Source organism: Heptranchias perlo, chromosome 1, assembly GCF_035084215.1.
Source record: "Heptranchias perlo isolate sHepPer1 chromosome 1, sHepPer1.hap1, whole genome shotgun sequence".
Taxonomy (NCBI): Eukaryota; Metazoa; Chordata; class Chondrichthyes; order Hexanchiformes; family Hexanchidae; genus Heptranchias; species Heptranchias perlo.
The window spans coordinates 64,988,956-65,010,660 of NC_090325.1; the positions used below are offsets into that span (position 1 = coordinate 64,988,956).

Below are 21,705 nucleotides of genomic sequence, written 5' to 3' on the forward strand. Positions count from 1 at the left end.
TGGTTGGCAAGTACCTAAAGTGCCTATTGATACCTTTTGGGAGTCTGCTGATGTCACTTCCTGCATATCAATTTCAGCAGCCTCTTGTGGGATAAATTCTTGGCGTAGCACGTGGAAGTGATCAATTTGATTGCCACAGATCCCTGTAGTTTAAATCTTACTGCTTCAGTAATTCATTTGGTACATTGGGTGAGTGCATTTTCCCATTGTCCTAATTTGAACATCCTGGTTCAAATCCAGCCATGTTGATGAGGCGAACATATCTCTGCCAATTGTAATTGTGCTTTGTGAAATGAATTTGGGGAATCCTACCCAAATCCCCATTGGAAATTTCATGCAATTTGTCAATCTAACTCGGATCATAAAGGTAGTGTGAGAAATGGAAATGTTCATAATGGTGCAGTGTACAGTGCTCTTTTGAGAATTAGGACATTGATGAGGCAGAATCGTGAGAGCTTAACTGTGCCTGCCAAGCTTTATTTGATCTGCAAGGGCTTAATTCTGACAATAGTGGAAAAAACATTTTGTTCTCCCTCGAGTTGCAAGCACAAAAAATCTGAATCTAAATAATCATCTCCAACAAGAAAAAGTCCACCAATTCTCCCTGACTTCGATCGACACCATCATCGCCAAGTCCCCCATCATCAATATCTTGGGGTTGCCATAGACCAGAACCTTAACTGGGTGTCAGCCATTACAACACCATGGCTGCAGGGCAGAGGCTGAGTATTATGCAGTGAGTGGATCACCTCCTCACTCCTCAATGACTCTCCACCATCTACAAGTCAAGAGTGTCATGGAATAATCACCATTCGACTGGATGGTTGAAACTGCAGCAACATTCAGGAAGCATCACACCATCCAGGACAGAGCAGGACATTTGATCGGTACATAAGAAATAGGAGCAGGAGTGGGCCATACGGCCCCTTGAGCTTGCTCTGCCATTTGGTCAGATCATGGCTGATCTTCAACCTCAACTCCACTTTCCTGCCTGATCCCCATATCCCCTGATTCCCCTCGAGTCCAAAAATGTATCTATCTCAGCCTTGAATATACTCAACGACTCAGCATCCACAGCCCTCTGGGGTAGAGAATTCCAAAGATTCACAACCCTCTGACTGTCGTCTCAGTCTTGAACGGCTGTCCCCTTATCCTGCAACTACGCCCTCTAGTTGTAGACTCTAGCCAGAGGAAACAATCTCTCAGCATCTACCCTGTCAAGCCCCGTCATAATCTTAGGTGTTTCAATGAGATCACCTCTCACTTTTCTAAACTCCAGATAGTATAGGCCCATTCTACTCAACCTCTCTTCATAGTACAACCTTCTCATCCCAGGAATCAATCTCGTGAACCTTCGTTGCACTGCCTCTAAGGCAAGTATACCCTTCTTTAGATAATGAGATCAAAACTGTACACAGTACTCCAGGTGAGGTCTCACCAAAGCCCTGTACAATTAGAGTAAGACTTCCTTACTCTTGTGCTCCAACCCCCTTGCAATAAAGGCCCCTGCCATTGGACCCACTATCCATCCCCTCCACCACTGGTGCACTATAGCTGCAGTTTGTATTATCTACAGGATGCATTGAGGCAACTAACAAACTCACTTCAACAGCATCTCACAGCCACATGACCTCTGCCACTGAGAAGAATAAGAGCAGCAATATTGTGGAAATACCACCAACTCCAAGTCACGTAACATCCTGACTTGGACATATATCGGCGTTCATTTTTTTACTAGGTTAAATTCCTGGAATTCCTATCTAACACCATTGCCACAAGGACTGTAATGATTCAAGGACAACTAAGGATGGGCAATGCATGTAGCCTTGCCAGCGTTGCCGCACCCTGAAATGAAGCAGAACCTCAACTAATTGAATTGCTCAAAAAAAAATATTTTTTCAGTTGGCTTTTTTTCTCAGCAACTGAAGTTTCTAGTGTCCAAAATAAGATTTCAAACACAAAATTAAAAAATCACTTACATCAAGTTACATCGAAACTACAGCACAGAAACAGACTGTTTGGCCCAACTGGTCTATGCCGGTGTTTATGCTCCACACGAATCTCCTCCCTCCCTACTTCATCTAACACTATCAGGAGACCCTTGTATTCCTTTCTCCCTGATGTTTATCGAGCTTCCTTAAACTGCATCTATGCTATTTGCCTCAACTCCTCCTTGTAGTAGCGTGTTCCACATTCTTAGCACTCTTTGGGTAAAGAAGTTTCTCCTGAATTCCCTATTGGATTTATTAGCAATTGATGACCTCTCGTTTTGGACTCCCCCACAAGTGGAAACATTTTCTCCACCTCTACCTTATCAAACCCTATCATTATCTTAAAGACCTCTATCAGGTCACCCCCCCCAGCCTTCTCTTTAGAGAAAAGAGCCCCCGCCTGTTCAGCCTTTCCTGATAAGGATATCCTCTCCGTTCTGGTATCATCCTTGTGAATCTTATTTGCATCCTGTCCAATGCTTCTATATCTTTTCTATAACATCGAGGCCAGAACTGTGCACAATACTCTTAAGTGTGGTCTAACCAAGTTTAACGTAACTTGTTTACTTTTCGATTCTATCCCTCTAGAAATTAACCCCCGTGCTTGATTTGCCTTTTTATGGTCTTAATAACCTGCATCGCTACTTCTAGTGATTTGTGAATCTGTACCCCAGATTCCTTTGCTCCTCCATAACCGTTTAGACTCTTATTATCCAAGCAATATGTGGCCTCCGTATTCTTCCTACCAAAATGCACCACCTCACATTTATCTATCTTGAAATTCATTTGCCAATTACACCCCCATTCTGCGAGTTTATTAATGTCCTCTTACATTTTGATGCATTCTTCCTTTGTATTAACTACACCCCACAATTTGGTGCCATCAGCAGATTTTGAAATTGTAATTCCGAATCCAAATCGTTAATGTAAATTGTGAACAACAGTGGTCCCAGCTGCGATCCCAGTGGAGCACCACTTCCCACATTTTGCCAGTCTGAGTAGCTACTCTTAACCCCTACTTTCTGTTTTGTAGCCAACATGCTATCCATTCTGCTACCTGTCCCCTAACTCCACATGCTCTGACCTTAGTCATGAGTTTACAATGTGGTACCTTATCGAAGGCCTTTTGAAAATCCAAATATATTACTGCATTACCCTTGTCTACTCTTTCTATTACTTCTTCAAAGAATTCAATAAAGTTGGTCAAGCATAACTTTCCCTTCTGAAATCTGTGTTGACTATTCTTTATTGTATTTTTGATCTCTAGATGTCTTTCTGTTACATCTTTGACTAAAGATATCATTATCTTTCCGACCACCAAAGTTTAGCTAACTGGTCTGTAGTTCCCTGGACTTGTTCTATCTCGAGCAACATTATTTCGCAATGACATAATTAAACATACCTATAAATGTGTTTTTGTATGTTGGAATAGCTTTGTTCATGTTTTTATGTGAGTGCCTCAACCTCTCAAAACCCTGGACTTGAAGTTGATATTTTGACCCAGAGCTATCATTCTTATTTTCAGGGAGATGATGCAGCATGAGCACATGCCAAATTTCCCATCTTGCAGCAGTAGGATTGTGTCAGTACGGATGGCAGGCTGACTCACAAGAAGGGCATATTTCCTCATGGGGAAAGAGAGGACAGAAACACATGTGTCTATCTGGCCAGCCGCCGGGCGGGAAATGGAGTAAAAAAAATGATAGAGGTCCTGCTGTTAAATTCAGCAGGATTTCTGCGTTTCTGGGTCCCCCTCCCTCAAAACACGCTCCCCGCCCCCACCCAGCCTCCCAGTAAATATCAGGGCCATAGTCTTTGACTACCATCACCTGTTGATGGATAGAAAAAGTAAACATTCTACTTAATTTCAGCTGTGCTGTCTATGTATCAGTGATTCACTCTGTGAGCAAGGATTTTCTGCTCTGTCGCATTGCCCAGCTCCCAAATATTAACTTCGCACAAGTGCCAGTTGTTACCAAGTGACAACCTTCTACATTGCTCATTACCTGCTCAATTGCCTACTGCTCCCAATACTCACCCCCTAAACGAATCACTACCTCCCCTGAACGAACTACTCCTCAGTTGCTCATTGCTCCTAAATATTCATTTCTCACCACCCCACGGCTCAAGTACTCAGTACCCTCATCTTCCCAAATACTTGCTGCCGTAATCCTCAATATTCATTATCCCTTCTTCACAACTTAATCCTCTGCTCCAAGTATCCACTATCCTCAAATCTTTAGTACTTTCCTCCTCCAGCTATTCATTACTCTCTCCAAACTACTTAGTAAACCCCAACAGGTGATCACTTCTCCAGCTACACTGCTCCCATACCATTTTCCGAATCCTTAAAAATCCAGATCCCCTCTCCCAAATAACATATCCTCTCATTTAGTGTAAGCAGTGTCACAGAAGAGCTACCTCCTTATAAAATGCTGCATTCTGAGTTCCCATGAGGATGATACCAACTTGTGTGTTATAATTTATGTACATTAAATTTATTCATTTAACTGCTTCATAATTCATGAATACTTGAAATATGTGTCATCTTGTATAACTCAATGTGACATATCTTACAGAGGTCAAGATATTGGAAGGGCAGTACAATGAAATTGAAATTCCCAATGAAGAAAGTGTAGTTACTTACTACAAAATACGACAGCAGCTGGCTAAACTGGGTAAAGAAATTGAGGAATATATACACAAACCGAAATACTGCTTACCATTTCTTCAGCCAGGCAGACTTGTTAAGGTATGTTTACACCATCATTATGTGTTTCCTCTGAGGTTAGCTGTACATTTATAATTATGTTTATATTGTTTTGAATTCCAGACAAGGGACACTGATGCAACCCACAGCACACCACACATGGAGGCTAAGAGCCAAGCTGCCTTTTAATCCTTGTTGTCTCTCCTACCAGTACTCTATTTGATCCTGCTCTTACTCAAACCTGTTAACTTTTTTTTGTTTCACATATTCCATTGTTTAACCAGTCTGAAGGAATATAGAAAATAACATGCAAAAACAGCTTACAAAAAAATTTAATGCATCTGGAAACACAAAAATTAAAAAATGTCATGCAGGGGCAAAAATATTCCATTGTATTTAAAATTTTGGCTTTTACAATACTAATTGTCTAATTCTACTTCCTGTTGGTAGCAGTTTTATGACTTTTTAAAATATTTAAGTAACATTCCATCAACACTTTTAGTCGTTGAATGGTAGTGAATGTTAATCACCATTTTATTTTTTCAACAGTTTTGCTTTCCTCCTTTTTATCCATTTGTTGCCCTCTTTTCCCTCCAACATAAAGCAAATCTTCCTGTATTTTTTTTTATTCGTTCATGGGATGTGGGCGTCGCTGGCGAGGCCGGCATTTTTTGCCATCCCTTGAGAAGGTGGTGGAGTATCGAGTGGTGATCTTTAGTCAATGTCAGATGGTGATGCTCTAAAACATTGGGTTGGGTGCATTAATTGCAAATTGGTCACACTGTTCACCTGACGAAGGAGGAAGCCTCCGAAAGCTTGTGGAATTTAAAATAAATTTGTTGGACTATAACTTGGTGTTGTAAAATTGTTTACAATTGTCAACCCCAGTCCATCACCGGCATCTCCACATCAACCTAAAAGGAGGCACACTTGAATGATGTGTGGAGACTCTTTCTCCCCCCATCGTTCCACTGATGACCAAGCTACCCAGCAAAGTTGCTCCTGAAGAAACAGCGTAAAGGTCATTGAAAAAGGAATTTAAGCTTGAGTCACCAAGTTGAGAATTCAGTTCTTTTTAGTCGTAGCCATTTTTAACCCGTTGAAACAAATTGAATGTTTTATCCAGTTAATCAAAATTTTCAAGTAAGAGCACTTGTTAAATATGGCATTGCATGCTTAACTGCACAGCAGCTTGAAAAACTTTTTCCACTATTTTGGCAGTGGGTTCATTCATGATATTTCTTAGGAAAATAGAGTGGTAAATTTGACAGTAATTGTATTTTTTTCAATCTAGTTTGTGGTTTGTCAGTAATATATCACAATCTGCTATATAATGTGAATACTTAGACAGGATTTTGGATAAACTGCAATAACGTTTTGTCTTTCAGGTGAAAAATGATGACGACGACTTTGGTTGGGGAGTTGTCATAAATTTCAATAAGAAATCTAATGTTAAGGTAAACCATTTGTATTAACAAAATATAGAAAAATAACATCATTATGGAAGGGCAGTGTACTCACCAAAAAATATGTTCATTAGAACGCTTGTCTAAGCATTGTGCTGCTTCAAAGATGCACAATATAGAATAATTTGACAATGATAAAAGCATGTGGTTACCAATAATTAAGCTGTTTAAAACTCATTTCCATGCCCTTAAAGCTGAGGGCCACAGATTGGAGTTCACCTGTTTGCTGACTGCCAGATATGGCTCAATCGTCTAAAGCAATATAATCTATCTCTCTCTCTCTTATTCCCTCCCCCCCCCCCCAAAAATGGGTTCTCTTCCCATCCGCATACTATTACTTCAGAAGTCCCACAAGGATCCATCCGTAACCCCTTCCACTCGGAGGTGCCATCTTTCAGATGAGACTTCAAACAAAGGCCCCATCTACCCTGTCAGGTGGACGTAAAAGATCCCATGGCACTATTCAAATAAGAGCAAAGGAATTCTCCCAGTGCCCTGGCCAACATTTATCCCTCAACCAACACCACTAAAACGATCATCTGGTCATTTATCTCATTGCTGTTAATAGGATCTTGCTGTGCACAAATTGACTGCTGCATTTCCTACATTACCACAGTGGCTACAATTCAGAAGTATTTATTTGGCTTTAAAAAAAGCTTTGTGACATCCTGAGATTGTGAAAGGTACGACATAAATGCAAGTTTGCTGGCTTTAGCAAGCCCAGGTATTTATTTGTTTTATAGAAAGAAAACCTCAGAACCTCATGGAAAAGCTGTGTGCAAAGGATTGGCTAATGGAGTATATTTCACTTTATACCATTTAGCCGCTGAACATCCCAGAGGTCCATGGCTGCTTCTTGAGCATCTTAATTAGGTGTCAATTGAATATATCCATAGGGCACCCACAGAGTCCGCCTCATATGCTTATGAGATTGTTTCAATTTAGCCAACATGCAGAGCAAAGATTTTGACAGATCTATTTTGGCATCTTCGGTTTGGGTTTTCCTCCTCCTACAATTATGCTATTTCCTCCTACTGTATGAGGAGAGAGGCAAAAAAAAGTAGACCACCTTCATTCTTCAAATGATAGCATCCATCATATGCCTACTGACCCCTCAGACTCTGTGGGAATCATTGCTTTGTGATTGAGGAGTTTCGAATAAACTTTATTTTAGGATAGTGTGCAACAAGTGCGAGAAGCTCAAGGATTTCTTAGTCATCAAGATAGAAATCATCTATATAGCTGTATCTGCTGCTTCCCTGTGTCCAAATGAACCCTACCCTTGAACTTCCATTTCTCTCCAGTGTCTTCCCAGAGACCCATCTCCTGCTCCTTTGACCCTATTCCCACTAAACAGCTGACCACGTAACTTCCCTTCCTGGCTCTCATGTGAGCTGACATTGTAAATGGTTCCCTTTTTTCAGGCACTATTTCCCCGCCCCTCATCTCTCTTCCTCCCTCTGCCCCTTTTAAAACAACTTTTTAAAAATAAAAACACCCTCAGCCCATCATTCCTTGCAAAGTATCATCCCATCTCCAGGGTCCTTGATCATATTGTCACCTCCCAAAACCATGTCTATCCCTCCAATCAGGTTCATGCCCCTCCTACAGCACTGAAATGACTCTAAACAAAGTCACAAATGACATTCTCTGTGACTCGTGCAATGTTGCCCCTTATTCTCTTCAACCGTCTACAGCCTTAGGCGTGGTCGACCACACCATACTCTGCCTCTCCTCTTGTCCATTTCAGTGTGACTGCGCTTGGTTCCACTTTTACCAATCCGATCATGGCCAGAATATCAGGACCAATGGATTCTCTACCCATCTCTGCACCGTCACCTCAGAAGTCCCACAAAGATTGGGTCAGCTTCCACTTATACAGCTGTACCTCTCCACCATTTCTGTTGAATCCTCTGTGCTGTCAAATTTTGTCCGAGATTTAACCTTGGATGACTCACAAATTCCTCCAACTAAACTGAAAGACCAAAGCCATTGTCTTCAGCCCCTGCAACCAACTGCATCCTCCTGTTTACACCATCAACATCCTACTTGAAATCAAGCTGAGCTCCTGACTTTATATCCTCTCCATCACAAACACTGGCTACTTCCACCTCAGTAACATCACCCACCTCTGCCCTACCTCAGCCATCGACCGCTGAAACACTTATTCATGCCGTTGTCACCTTCAGACTTGACTGTTCCAATGCTCTGGCAGGCTGGCTTCCCATCCACCACCCTCCAAAAATGCCAACTCATCTAAAACTTTGCTGCCCCTATCCTATTGCACTCCAAGTCCTGCTGCCCTACATTGGCGCTTGGTCCTCCAGTGCCTCAAATTTAAAATTCTGATCTTTGTGATCAAATCCCTCCATGGCCTCATCCCTCCCAATCTTTGTCATCTCCTCCAGTCCTACACCACCACCTCCCCATCCTGCCGAACTGTCCATTCCTCTGACTCTGGCTTCATTTGCATGCCCCCTCCTTTCACCTTTCACACTATGGGTGGCTGTACCTCCGGCCACCTAGGTCTCACGCTCTGGAATTCCCTCCGCTATGCCATCTCCGTCTCTTCCTTTTAAGACTAACTTAACCATCTCTTTGACCAAGTTTTTGAGCACCCCTCTTAATATCTCCTTCTTAGCTTGGTGTTTAGCTTTTCCTTACGCATCTATGAAGCACCTTGAGACAGTTAAAGGCACTATATAATGCAAGTTGTTGTGTTCCTTAAAAAGAGCTCGCGATTGCACAGGTTCTGGGGCTTTATGTGGGGTTGAAGTAGGGGTGGGGGCTATCCTGATGACATCAGGGGAAAGAAAAACAAACTAATCAAGATTGGACAACTACTTATGGTGTATGAGGGATGCTTTCATTCAAAAAATGCCAAAGACCCTGTTATGATTTGGATGCACTCTTTTTTTCTCATTCCGTACACAAAGATCCATTTCCACAGGAAAGGCCATACTCCCTGTGAACTGAAATGTGACCTTATGCACCAAGGAAACTGGGAGAGCAGACCACAGGGTGAACAATGAACCCCTGTAGCAATGAGATACACACTTAAAATAAGCTCCTAATTTTTCCGAGTAACAAACAAACAATGCTTTGCCAGGCCGTATATTTCAGGCTGCAAACCAGGAATCAAGTTTATTAGGGCGAATAAGCAAGAGGAAATATAGAATATTTCACTGGATTATAGAACCGCATTTAACTCATGATCTCTGTTTCAAAATAATAAAGTGATATGTATCAAAGCTGTCATGGATCTCAGAAATAGCCCTCTTAGTTGAATCAATGAAACAAACTAATCAAGCTTGGACAGTTTTGATTCAGAAGCTTACCTGGACCAGCCATATCAACATCATGGCTCACCTCCTGGCCACCATCTACGTTGCTCAAGGCAAGAGTGTGATGGAATACTCTTCCGAATAGGTGCAGCTGCAACAACACTTGAGAAGTTTGGCACCATTCAGGAAAGAGCAGTTTGTTTGATTGGTGTCCCTGCCTCTGAATTCAATATCCACTCCCTCCACCAATGGTGCACTGTTGCTCCAATATGTAGCATGTACAGGATGCTCTGCAGCAACTCACCGACGTTACATTAACAAGATCTACCCTCAGTGATGTCTAGCATAGAGAAGGATATGAGTGGCAATGTCATGGGAACACCACCTCCAAGCCATGCATCGTCCTGACTTGAATGTATATTGCTGTCCCTTTATCGTTGCTGGATCAATATTGGAATTCCCTACTTAGCAACCATTGTGGGAACACCATCAGCATAAGGACTGCAACGATTCAAGAAGGCCCACCACCACTTTCTTAGGACAACTAGGGATGAACAATAAATGGTATCCTTGCCAGTGGCACCCACATCCCGAGAACAAATTAAAAAAAACATGTTTGCAAGGTTTTATCTCGGACCAAACTGCTATGGAGCTCTTTGTTGACAACCACCAGTGTAGCAGTACAGCAAGATGGGAACTTTGAAACTGGGAAAAGATTCTGGTATTTATTTCTTTATCAAGTGAGCTCTAAGCATGGAGCTGACGATCAACATCCTGGGTGAAGTGCCTCTACAACAAACTCTCAGCACCTAGTGGGTTAGCAATCTCAAATGATTACCTCTGTCTCCCTCACAGCCTGGTAATAAGTTTTTAAACAGTTGCACCTTTCTGGCCAAACAGCAAATAAACAATGGCTACCTAATAGCCCTTTATCTCTTAACTGATTAATTGCCAGATTAAAAAACCTAGCTGGTTAGTTGCAGCTGGTTATATCTCCAGTTTTGTAAGTTATAAGGCAAAAAGCTTCCATCTCCCATATCTCGTTTATGGACAACCTATTTTCTCAACTGTAATTACAGACCTCAGAAAAGAAAGGGAACTATAGTCACACTATATATCTATGTTCATAGATAGTAGGTAATCTGGCCTAGATAACATCTAGCAGTGAAAACAGCTTTCCTCCCTGTTGAAGAGCAACCGCTTCTTGTGTTCACTTAATCAGTGACAATTACTTGATGAGTAGCCACAAATGTTCTTTATCAGTTATGATGGTTGTTTTAAGAAAATACTGCACAATCTGAAATGCCATCAAAAGAATAACATCTGTGCTTACCCCAAGGTGCTTTCACACGTGAACAACTGGGACTCGCACCATCAATGGCTCATACCGACAGTTTATATGCTGAGTGACAAGGATAGAGAATCTATGCTTGTCATAACTGCTGTTGACAAGGTGGATCAATTTAAAGTTATAATCATTAACTTAACATATCAATCCAGCATAGGCAAATAGAAGTGCATTTTGAGCAATGAAGGATGCCATTCAATTCTCCAGCTGTTCTCCAAAGTGAAAGGAATCACCACACATGGAGGATACTGATGATGATACACATGAATTATGATGAGTGGCGGCTACAGGAATAAAAAATCCCAATATACAATGGTAGATATTGAAGGTCATTCACTTGGAATCTAATTAGATTCTGTTAATTGATTTATCAGCTGAAAAAAAGACAGAAAAGAACCACTTTGAGGCAAAAGATTTTCTTCACTGGAAAATTTAAGTACAGAGCACAACTTCATAATATAGTAGGTACAGCACATGAGGAAGCCATTTGGCCCATCGTGCCTGTGCTGGCTCTTTGAAAGAGCTATCCAATTAGTCCCATTGCCCTGCTCTTTCCCCATAGCCCTGTAATTTTTTTCCTTTAAGTATTTATCCCATTCCCTTTTGAAAGTTACTATTGAATTTGCTTCCATCCTTTCAGGCAGTGCATTCCATACCATTACAATTCGCTGCGTAAAAAAATGTTTCCTTGGCTCTTTTGCCAATCACCTTAAATCTGTGTCCTCTGGTTACTGACCTGTCTGTCATTGGAAACAGTTTCTCCTTGTTTACTCTGTCAAAACTGTTCATGATTTTGAACACCTCTATCAAATCTCCCCTTAACCTTCTCTGTTCTAAGGAGAACAACTGCAGCTTCTCCAGTCTCTCCACATAACTGAAGTCTCTCATCCCTGGCACCATTCGAGTCTTCTGTACCCTCTCTAAGGCCATGACATCGTTCCCAAAGTATGATGGAGGGAAGTATACAGTTGTGTTCGCCAGGGGTCAGTATTAGGACCACTGCTCTTTTTGGTATATATTAATGACCTGGACTTGGGTATGAGGGTATAATTTCAAAGTTTGCGGATGATACAAAACTCAGAAATGTAGTAAACAATGTGGAGGATAGTAACAGACTTCAGGAGGCCATAGACAAACTGGTGAAATGTGTAGACAAATGGCAGATGAAATTTAACACACTACTCCAGCTGAGGCCTAACCAGTGTTTTATTAAGGTTCAGCATAACTTCCTTGCATTGGTACTCTGTGCCTCTATTAATAAAGCTCAGGATCCCGTATGCTTTTTTAACAATCTTCTCAACTTGTCCTGCCACCTTTAAAGATTGGTGTGTTTGCACCCCCAGGTCCTGCACACCCTTTAAAATTGTACCACTTTGTTTGTCGCCTCGCCTTGCCTCATTCTTCCTACCGAAATGCATCACTTCACACTTCTCTACGTTAAATTTCATCTGCCATTTGTCAACATATTTCACCAGTCTGTCTTATGGCCTCCTGAAGTCTGTTACTACCCTCCACATTGTTTACTACATTTCTGAGTTTTGTATCATCCACAAACTTTGAAATTATACCCTCATACCCAAGTCCAGGTCATTATTATAAACCAAAAAGAGCAGTGGTCCTAATACTGACCCCTGGCGAACACAACTGTATACTTCCCTCCATTCTGAAAAACAACCGTTCACCACTACTCTCTGCTTTCTGTCCCCTAGCCAATTTAATATCCACGCTGCCATTGTCCCGTTAATCCCATGGGCTTTAATTATGCTCACAAGTCTATTATGTGGTACTTTTTCAAATCCCTTTTGAAAGTCCATATACACAACGTCAACTGCACTACCCTTGTCAACCCTCTCACCGTTACTTCATCAATGAACTCAATCAATTGGATAAATACTTGAAGGGAAAAAGTTTACAGGGCTACGGGGAAGAGCGGGGGAATGGGACTAACTAGATAGCTTACAAAGAGCTGTCACGGGCTCGATGGGCCGAATGGCCTCCTGTGCTGTAACCATTCTATGATTTTATGTTAGTCAAACATGATTTCCCTTTAATAAATCCGTGCTGATTTTCGTTTATTAGCCCATACTTTTCCAAGTGCCAATTTATTTTGTCCCAGATTAATGTGTCTAAAGTTTCTCCACCCCATTGATGTTAGGCTGACTGGCCTGTAATTGCCGGGTTTATCCCCCTACCCTTTGTTGAACAGGGGTGTAACTTTTGCAATCTTGCTGTCCTCTGGCACCATCCCCATATCTAAGGAGGATTGGAAGATTGTAGCCAGAGCCTTTGCAATTTCCACCCTTACTTCCCTCACTGACCTAGGATGCATCCCATCTGGACTGGATGACATTTCTACTTTGAGTACTTCCAATCTTTTAAGTACCTCCCCTTTATCTATTTTTATCCTATCCAATATTGCTGCTACCTCCTCCTTTACTGCTACAATGACAGCACCCCCTTCTCTAGTGAAGACGGATGCAAAGTATTCATTTAGTGCCTTCACAAGAAGATCTCCTTTTTTGTCCCTAATTGGACTCTCACTTTCTTTGACTCCCTTTAACTATTTATATGTTTCTGAAAGACTTTTGGGTTCCCTTTTATGTTAGCCGCTAATCCATTCTCAAACTCTCTCTTGGCCCCTCTTATTCGCTTTTTTAGATCTCCTCTGTACTTTCTGTATTCAGCCTGGTTCTCTACTGTATAATGAACCTTACATTTTTCATAAGCCTCCTTTTTCTGTTTCATTTTAATCTCTATATCTTTAGTCATCCAGGGAGCTCTAGCTTTGGATGCCCTTCCTTTCCCTCTTGTAGGTATGTGTCTACTCTGTACACAAACCAACTCCTCCTTGAAGGCCTCCCATTATTCATTTGCTGTTTTTGATTCCAATCCACCTGGGCAAGATCCTTTTTTAACTCATTGAAATTTGTCCTCCTCCAGTTAAGCATTTTCACATTTGATTGTTCCTTGTCCTTTTCCATAACTATTCTAAGCCTAATGATATTATGATCACTATTCCCCAAATGCTCCCCCACTGAAACATGCTCCACCTGCCCCACTTCATTCCCCAGAACTAGATCCAGCACTGTTTCCTTCCTGGTTGGGCTGGAAACACACTGTTCCAGAAAGTTCTTCAACACATTTCTGGAATTCCTCCCTCTCTTTTCCCTTTACACTGTTCCTGTCCCAGACTATATTGGGATAATTGAGGTCCCCCATTATCACTACTCAATTGTTCTCGCATCTTTCTGTAATTTGCCTTCAAATTTGCTCCTCTATCTCCTTCCCACTATTTGGTGGCCTATAATATACACCCTGTAGTGTAATAGCTCCTCTGTTGTTCCTTAATTCTAACCAAATAGATTTTGTCCTTGACCCCTCAACTACATCATCCCTTTCCAGTGCTATAATAGTTTCTTTGATCAATGCTGCCACCCACTCACTTTCCCTAATTTTCCTGAATACCTTGTAGCCAGGAATATTAGGTACCTAATCCTCCCCTTCTTTGAGCCAGGTCTCTGTTATTACCACTATATCATAGTCCCATGTGGCGACTTAAGCCTGCAGCTCACCAACATTATTTACCAAGCTACGTGCATTCATGCACATGCACTCCAGTCTCATTGACTGCCTAGCATTTGCCCCCTGTCTAATCCCTCCTATTTCTGAACTGTTGTTTACTCTACTGCTTCTTGTCCCTCCCAGTCCTCTCTGCACCTTGTTTCTCCTCTCTAATGTTTCATCCTGGTGCCCACCTTGTGACAGAAGATGTTGTTAAGTGTGGGGTATCACTATGATGATGCCTCACTTTTCTTGTCACAGATTTTTGTAGGAAAAACAAATGGCACATGCACTCCAATTGACAGTTGTAATTCTTGTCTTTGACTTTCCATAATCATGCACATACTAAATAAATGTGAATGCATTCTCCAGCATATTGAACATATTGTTTCTGTAAAAATGGAGATGTGACTTCAAATGCATCCCACTCAAGTCCTGTTAACAGATGGAGAAAATGTTGATGGCTGCTTAAATCCTAGATTTTGGCAAGAGGATCAAGTTGGGTTGCCAACCTCTTCCAGAATTCAGGCAACTGGAGTACAAAACTGGGCTGTACTCTCCTATAATTTTATTCTGATCAGTGAAAGCATACAGATATGCATGCTTCCCACACAGATTCTAGTGCATAATTCCAGTGAAATCAACGTTTTGAGTCAGATTATAGGAATTGAACGTACAAGTTGGCAGAGTTCTTCACATTTTCGGCGAGTCTGCACTAAAAGGAAATTACGTTGAAAGGATTAGGATTGATTGCAGGGAACAGGATAAAACCAATAAGGGTTGCTTACCTGTTCCCACCTGAGAGAGAGGAAGAAAGAAAGACTTGCATTTATATAGTGCCTCTCAGAACCTCACGTTGTATCAAAGCGCTTTACAGCCAATTAAGTACTTTTGAAGTGTCGTCACTGTTGTAATGTAGGAAACCACTTTGCCACCTTGCATTTGGCTTTGGACTAGGCCAAATGAATCTCAGCAGTTTTTTAAAAACTGGTTCATGTCCCCTGTTATTATTCCAGTGAAAACAAATAGATCTGTGAGCCCTTCTTCATAAATGATCTCTAATGCATCAGTGTGTTTTGTTTGAAGATTGAGGGCTAGAACTGCTCATTGTATTGCACATGTGGTGTCATTATTTATATGTGGTTAGAATAACTTTTTTCAGTTGCAGTGAATTGCGCTTAAGATGCATATGATTAGTTCATTTTTACTTCTGATCTGTGCTGAAGATGTTGAATCATGCTGGGTGACAGTTCTGTGGACACCCTGTGCCTCCTCCAGTGCATTGTCCAAATGGCCAGGCTTCATATATGAGCCCAGAAGTGAGTGTTAGGAGGCAGTTTAATGAAGAGAATCATCGGAACTAAGCCAAACCTTGTTCTTACTGGATGTCCACATAGATGCATTTTGCATCAGGGGTTATTGGAGATAGAGCAGGGACCTGCCTTAGTTTCCCCTCCCTAATTCAGGGTCACTGATGCTGATTGTAACACCTTCACTGTTGTGCTGGCTGAAATCAACTTAGTTTACCTTTCAATCCTGGGACGTTCTGATCTGTATGCTTAGTTGCACGCTGCCGTTGCCAATTTAACCCTTGTATAATTTGGCTTGTTAATAAGTTTCAAATTGACTGGGTAATCTCGGTGAATCCTTTTTCCACTTTTGCTGACAGATTTCCAAAATAAGTTACCCTTTCATTTTGTTCAGATTTTATACTTCCTGCTTCAATGCATAACCTTGCAACGATCCAATTTAAAATTCATCTGCCATTACTTAGCACAATCATTGATTTGTTCCAAATCTTTTTGAATGCAGTCACCCATAAAATTGTCACCTGACCATATAGTTTAATGTCATCACAATTTTCGTAGATTGCAATAAGTGCATTCCTCCATATCAATTTATCAATAGTATAAACAATACAGAACTCAAAGCAGATCCCACTAGATCGCCTAATAGTCAATGGTCCAAATTTGACCTTTTTCTAATATCACTACTTCTTGCTGAACCTCCTTCGAATCTAGTTAACCACTTTACCATTCATTTCTCAAATCCTGACACAGAGCTTTATTAAATTTTCAAACATTTTGTGATATTAGGTTAATAGTAAAGTCATACTATACCTTCAAAAGTAGACATCTGGGTTTTAAAAGCTTTGTGTTAGATGTCCTTATAAAAAAAAAACTTGATAGTTTTATTCAGATTTTTTTTATGATTTGCAAGATATCTGTAGTAGAACATAGGAACAGGAGTAGGCCATTCAGCCCTTTGAGCCTGTTCCGCCATTCAATGAGATCATGGCTGATCTGTAGAAACTCCATCACCTGCCTTTGCTCCATATCCCTTAATACCCTTGGCTAGCATAAATCTATCGATCTCATATTTAAAATTATTAATTGAGCTGGCATCTACTCTTTTTTGTGGGAGGGAGTTCCACATTTCTACCATTCTTTGCGTGAAGAAGTCTTTCCTAACTTCTCTCCTGAATGGCTTGGCTCTGATTTTAAGGTATGTCCCCTCGTCCTAGACTCCCCCGGAAGCAGAACAAGTTTCTCTCTATCTACTCTGTCAATTCCTATCAAAAACCTTAATCAAATCACCCCTTAACCTTCTATATTCCAGGGAGTACTGGCCTAGTTTATGCAACCTCTCCTCATAATCTAACCCTGGGAGCCCTGGTAACATTCTGGTGAATCTGCGCTGCATTCCTTCTAAGGCCAATATCTCCTTTCTAAGGTACAGTGCCCAGAACTGTATATGTACTCCAGATGTGGTCTAACCAGAGATTCATATTGCTGTAAGCAAGACTTCCATCCCTTTATATTCTGGTCTTATAGTTATAAAGACTAACATTAGCCTTTTTGATTATTTTTGTACCTGACTCCTATATTTTAGTGATCTGTGTACATGGACCCCTAAATTTCTTTGGACCTCCACTGTTCCTAGCATTTCACCATTTAAAAAGTATTTGGATCTATTCTTTTTTGATCCAAAATGGATAACCTTACACTTAACTGCGTTGCAATCCATCTGCCACAGTTTTGCCCACTCACTTTGTAATTTTTACTATGTTACCAATCTTTGTGTCATTGGCAAACTTGGATATATGGCTCTCTGTTGTGTTATCTAAGACATTAATAAATATAGTGAATAGTTGAAGCCCCGGCATAGACTCTTGTAGGACACCACTAGTCACTTCCTTCCAATCGGAGTACATACCCATTATTCCTACTCTCTGTCTTCTAGCCAATCTCCTAACCAGGTCAATAATTTGCCTTCAATTCCATGAGCTTTAATTTTAGCTAACAGTCTCTTATTTGGAACCTTATCGAAAGCCTTCTGGAAGTCCATATAAACTACATCCATAGACATTCCTCTGTCTACTACTTTAGTTACTGCCTCAAAAAATTCGATTAGGTTTGTAAGACATGACCTACCCTTTATAAATCCATGTTGGCACTCTCTAATCAGCTCAAATTTCTCCAAGGGCTCAGTTATTCTGTCCTTAATTATAGATTCCAATAACTTCCCCACGATAGATGCTGGACTAACAGGTCTATAATTTCCTAGTTTCTCTCACCTTTCTTATACACAAATATTAAAAATATACTGAAAGGAATTTAAGCTCTGGTTACAGTTCTCATCCTTGTTCATATTCGCAGTCTAATACTGGAGAGCTGGATCCCTTGTATGTGGTGGAAGTTTTATTGCACTGCAGTAAAGATAGTGTGAAGCTCGCAGCGTCAGAGGCAGCTAAACCAGCAAAACCAGGAGAGAAAGGAGAGATGCAGGTTTGTGGATTGCAGTTAATTTCAATACAGTTGAAGCCAACATTAATATATTACCATGTGAATTGTATGCTAATGGCACGGTGATACTGCTAGTTGCATATCAATGCAAAGAGGTTTTAAGTACACATTGATGATAAGTGGCAGTATAAGTCAAAAGGTTGCCAGGCACACTATATAGCTGTAAGATGTCATAACCCCTTCAAAGAGGCCTTCTCAAATCAGTTTGAGTTCACAGTGATTGTAGTATAACTCCATCTTTGCATTAATTAATTCTTATTTCTGGCGTAACAGTCAAAGCAAACACTCTTGTGACGTAATTTGCTTGATTTTGTATTAGCATAATGACATGATCAAATGGCAGTGAATAATACATATATAATTCCATTGCTTTGATTTGATCTGACTTTTTTTTAAGGAGTGTGGTCAAATCTAATAAAAGCAATTATTTTCAGTGTCTTGAGGCCCGATTTTAACCCTCCGCGCCCAAAGGAAGATTGTTGCGGTTGTCAGAGGCCAGTCATTACAGCCCCAAGACTTTGCTGCAAGAGTTCCTCGGGAGCAGCTCCATCCAACCATCTTCAGCTGCTTCATGAATGGCCTGCACTCTGTCTTAAGATTAGGAATGAGGCTGTTCACTGATGATTCCATGGTGATCAGTTCCATTCACAAATTCTCTGATAATGAACTATGCAGCCTACAACAGGACCTGGGTAACATCCAGGTTTGGACTGACAAGTGGCAGGTAACTTTAATGCCACATAAGTGCTAGATAATGACCATCTTGAACAAGAGAAAACCCAGCGATCTCCCCTTGACCTTCAACAGCACTGCCATCACCAAGCCTGCACCATTAACATTTTAGGAGTCACCATTGACCAGAAATGTAAATTGACCAGCAATATCAGCACGGTGGCTACAAGAACAGCACAGAGACTGAGTACTCTGTGATGAGTGGCTCACCCTCTTGGCCCCTCAAAACAAGTCCATCATGTACAGAGAAGTTCACTTGATTGGTGCCGTTGCCACTACATTGCATATCCACCCCCTCCATCACCAGCGCACGTTGCTGTAGTGTGTACTATCTCTAGGATGCACTGCAGCAACTCACCATGGTTACTTGATAGTATCTCCCTCCCCTACAGCTTCTAGCACCAAGGAGGACATGAACAGCAATATCGTGGGAACACCACCACCTCCCAAGTTCCCTTTGAAATCACACACCATCCTGACTTGGACATAAGTTCATCGTCACTGGTCAATATTCTCGATTTACCTACCTAACAACATTGTGGGAGCACCATCACCACAGGAACTAAAGCAGTTCCAGGAGATAACCCACTGCCACCACCTCAGGGCAACTGGGGCTGGGCAATACTGCCCACATACTGAGAAAGAATTAAACAAAAAAAATGACATCTTATCACCTCAACATGTTTCATTACCAATGAATTACATATATATATATATATATATATATAAGAATCAATGATTTTCTTCTTTACCCATGTCCAAATGACATGCTTTTGAAGTAGGTTAAATGTGAAGTTCTTATGACAGAATGTATACACTGTGAGGCTATCACTCTGCAGCATCAGCACACTAAACTTCTTGCCCACCCCAAAACACTGTCGTTAAGCTGGATATAATACTTACAGAAGCATGAACACTCTCAGTTTATTCAGTGCTGGAATTTTTTTTAAAAAAAAGACAAATCTGAAAACTAGATTTACTCCAATATAAAATTTGTTCTGCTACATCCTGGAGGTAATTTTAGTTTAGAATTGCCATCCTGGTGTTAAACCAGAGTAACTTTAAGGCTGTCCATCCTCGTGTTAAATGAAAATAACTGTTGGCTGTCCATTTCTGGGCAGAGCCAAGTACCAGAGTAGAGAAATAATACCTGTATTATATAATTTGTGAGTGCTTATGTAGACCAATACTGGCCAGTTTAAATCTGGCCTCTGTTTGATACAATATGAATATTGCCGAAACTTAGATCCAGCTGGGAAAGAACAATCTGGAGGAAAAATAATCTAATCTAATCCAAAATGACCAATGTTGTTGAATAATTTCTTATCTTTGGGGAGTCCGGGTGATCAGACAACTGTGAAGTAGTTTTAAAAAAAAAGAAAATATAGTTTTAAGGACGCCACTTGATTTTCTGTGGCATTGCTTCTAGACAATTTTTTTAATTCTCTCTTTTACTGCGTCCTGCTCTTTCTGTCTGTGTCCTTTGTCTTTTTGTTTGTCCTGCACCGTTTCCTTCTCTGGCTCTCTCACGCTGTATTGTGTTTTCTTTTAACTTGTCTCTGATTCTTTATTATACTTTACTTTATCCATCTCCCTCATTATGTATGTCATATTTTCCCTCTATCACCTTTCTTGCATATCTCACATTCTCTATGCCTCTCACACATATTGCTTCACCTATTTACTTAACGTGTATCTTTTTTGGGGTTATCTTGGTGTCTTGACAAGTGCTTCAGAGGCTCCAAATTTATTCTTAATAATCTCCAAACCAAACTATTGAGAAATCCACGCAAGGAGCATAAGAAGTAGGAGCAGGAGTAGGCCATCCGGCCCCTCGAGCCTGCTCCGCCATTCAACAAGATCATGGCTGATCTTCTACCTCAACGCCATTTTCCTGCACCATCCCCATATCTCTTGATGCCTTTAATATCTAGAAATCTATCGATCTCTTTTGAATGTACTCAATGACTAAGCCTCCACAGCCCTCTGGAGTAGAGAATTCCAAAGATTCACCACCCTTTGAGTGAAGAGATTTCTCCTCATCTCAGTCCTAAATAGCCAACCCTTTATTCTGAGACTGTGAGCCCTGGTTCTAGTTTCCCCAGCCAGGGGAAATGTCCTCCTTGCATCTACCGTCGAGCCCTGTAAGAATTTTGTATGGTTCAATGAGATCACCTCTCATTCTCCTAAACTCTAGAGAATACAGGCTTAGTCTACTCAATCTATCCTCAGACGACAATCCCGCCATCCCAGGAATCAGTCTGGTGAACCTTCATTGCACTCCCTCTGTGACAAGTATATTCTTTCTCAGGTAAGGAGACCAAAATTGTACACAATACTCCAGGTGCGGTCTCACCAAGGCCCTATATAATTGCAGTAAGACATCTTTACTCCTGTACTCAAATCCTCTTGTAATAAAGGCCAACATACCATTTGCCTTCCTAATTGCTTGCTGCACCTGCATGTTAACTTTCAGTGACTCATGTACAAGGACACCCAGATCCCTTTGAACATCAATATTTCCCAATATCTTACCATTTAAAAAATACTCTACAATTCTGTTTTTCCTAACAAAGTGGATAACTTCACATTTTTCTACATTATATTCCATCTGCCATGCTGTTGCCCACTCACTTAGCCTGTCTATATCCTCTCTGCATCCTCCTCACAACTCACATTGCAACCTAGTTTTGTGCCATCAGCAAACTTGGAAATATTACATTTGGTCCCCTCATCCAAATCATTGATATAGATTGTGGATAGCTGGGGCCCAAGCACCGATCCCTGCGGTACCCCACTAGTCACTG

The 21,705-nt window shown here is 41.0% G+C and overlaps 1 protein-coding gene across 2 annotated transcripts in view; it reads left to right on the forward strand.

The window, feature by feature from the left end:
- mtrex (Mtr4 exosome RNA helicase) overlaps positions 1-21,705 on the forward strand; it is a 203,363-nt gene that overhangs the window by 105,974 nt on the left and 75,684 nt on the right. For both annotated transcript variants that reach the window (XM_067985926.1, XM_067985936.1), the window contains exons 17-19: positions 4,571-4,743; positions 6,090-6,158; positions 18,020-18,148. In XM_067985926.1, coding sequence (XP_067842027.1) covers positions 4,571-4,743; positions 6,090-6,158; positions 18,020-18,148 — 371 coding nt within the window. The remainder of the gene's footprint in view (positions 1-4,570; positions 4,744-6,089; positions 6,159-18,019; positions 18,149-21,705) is intronic.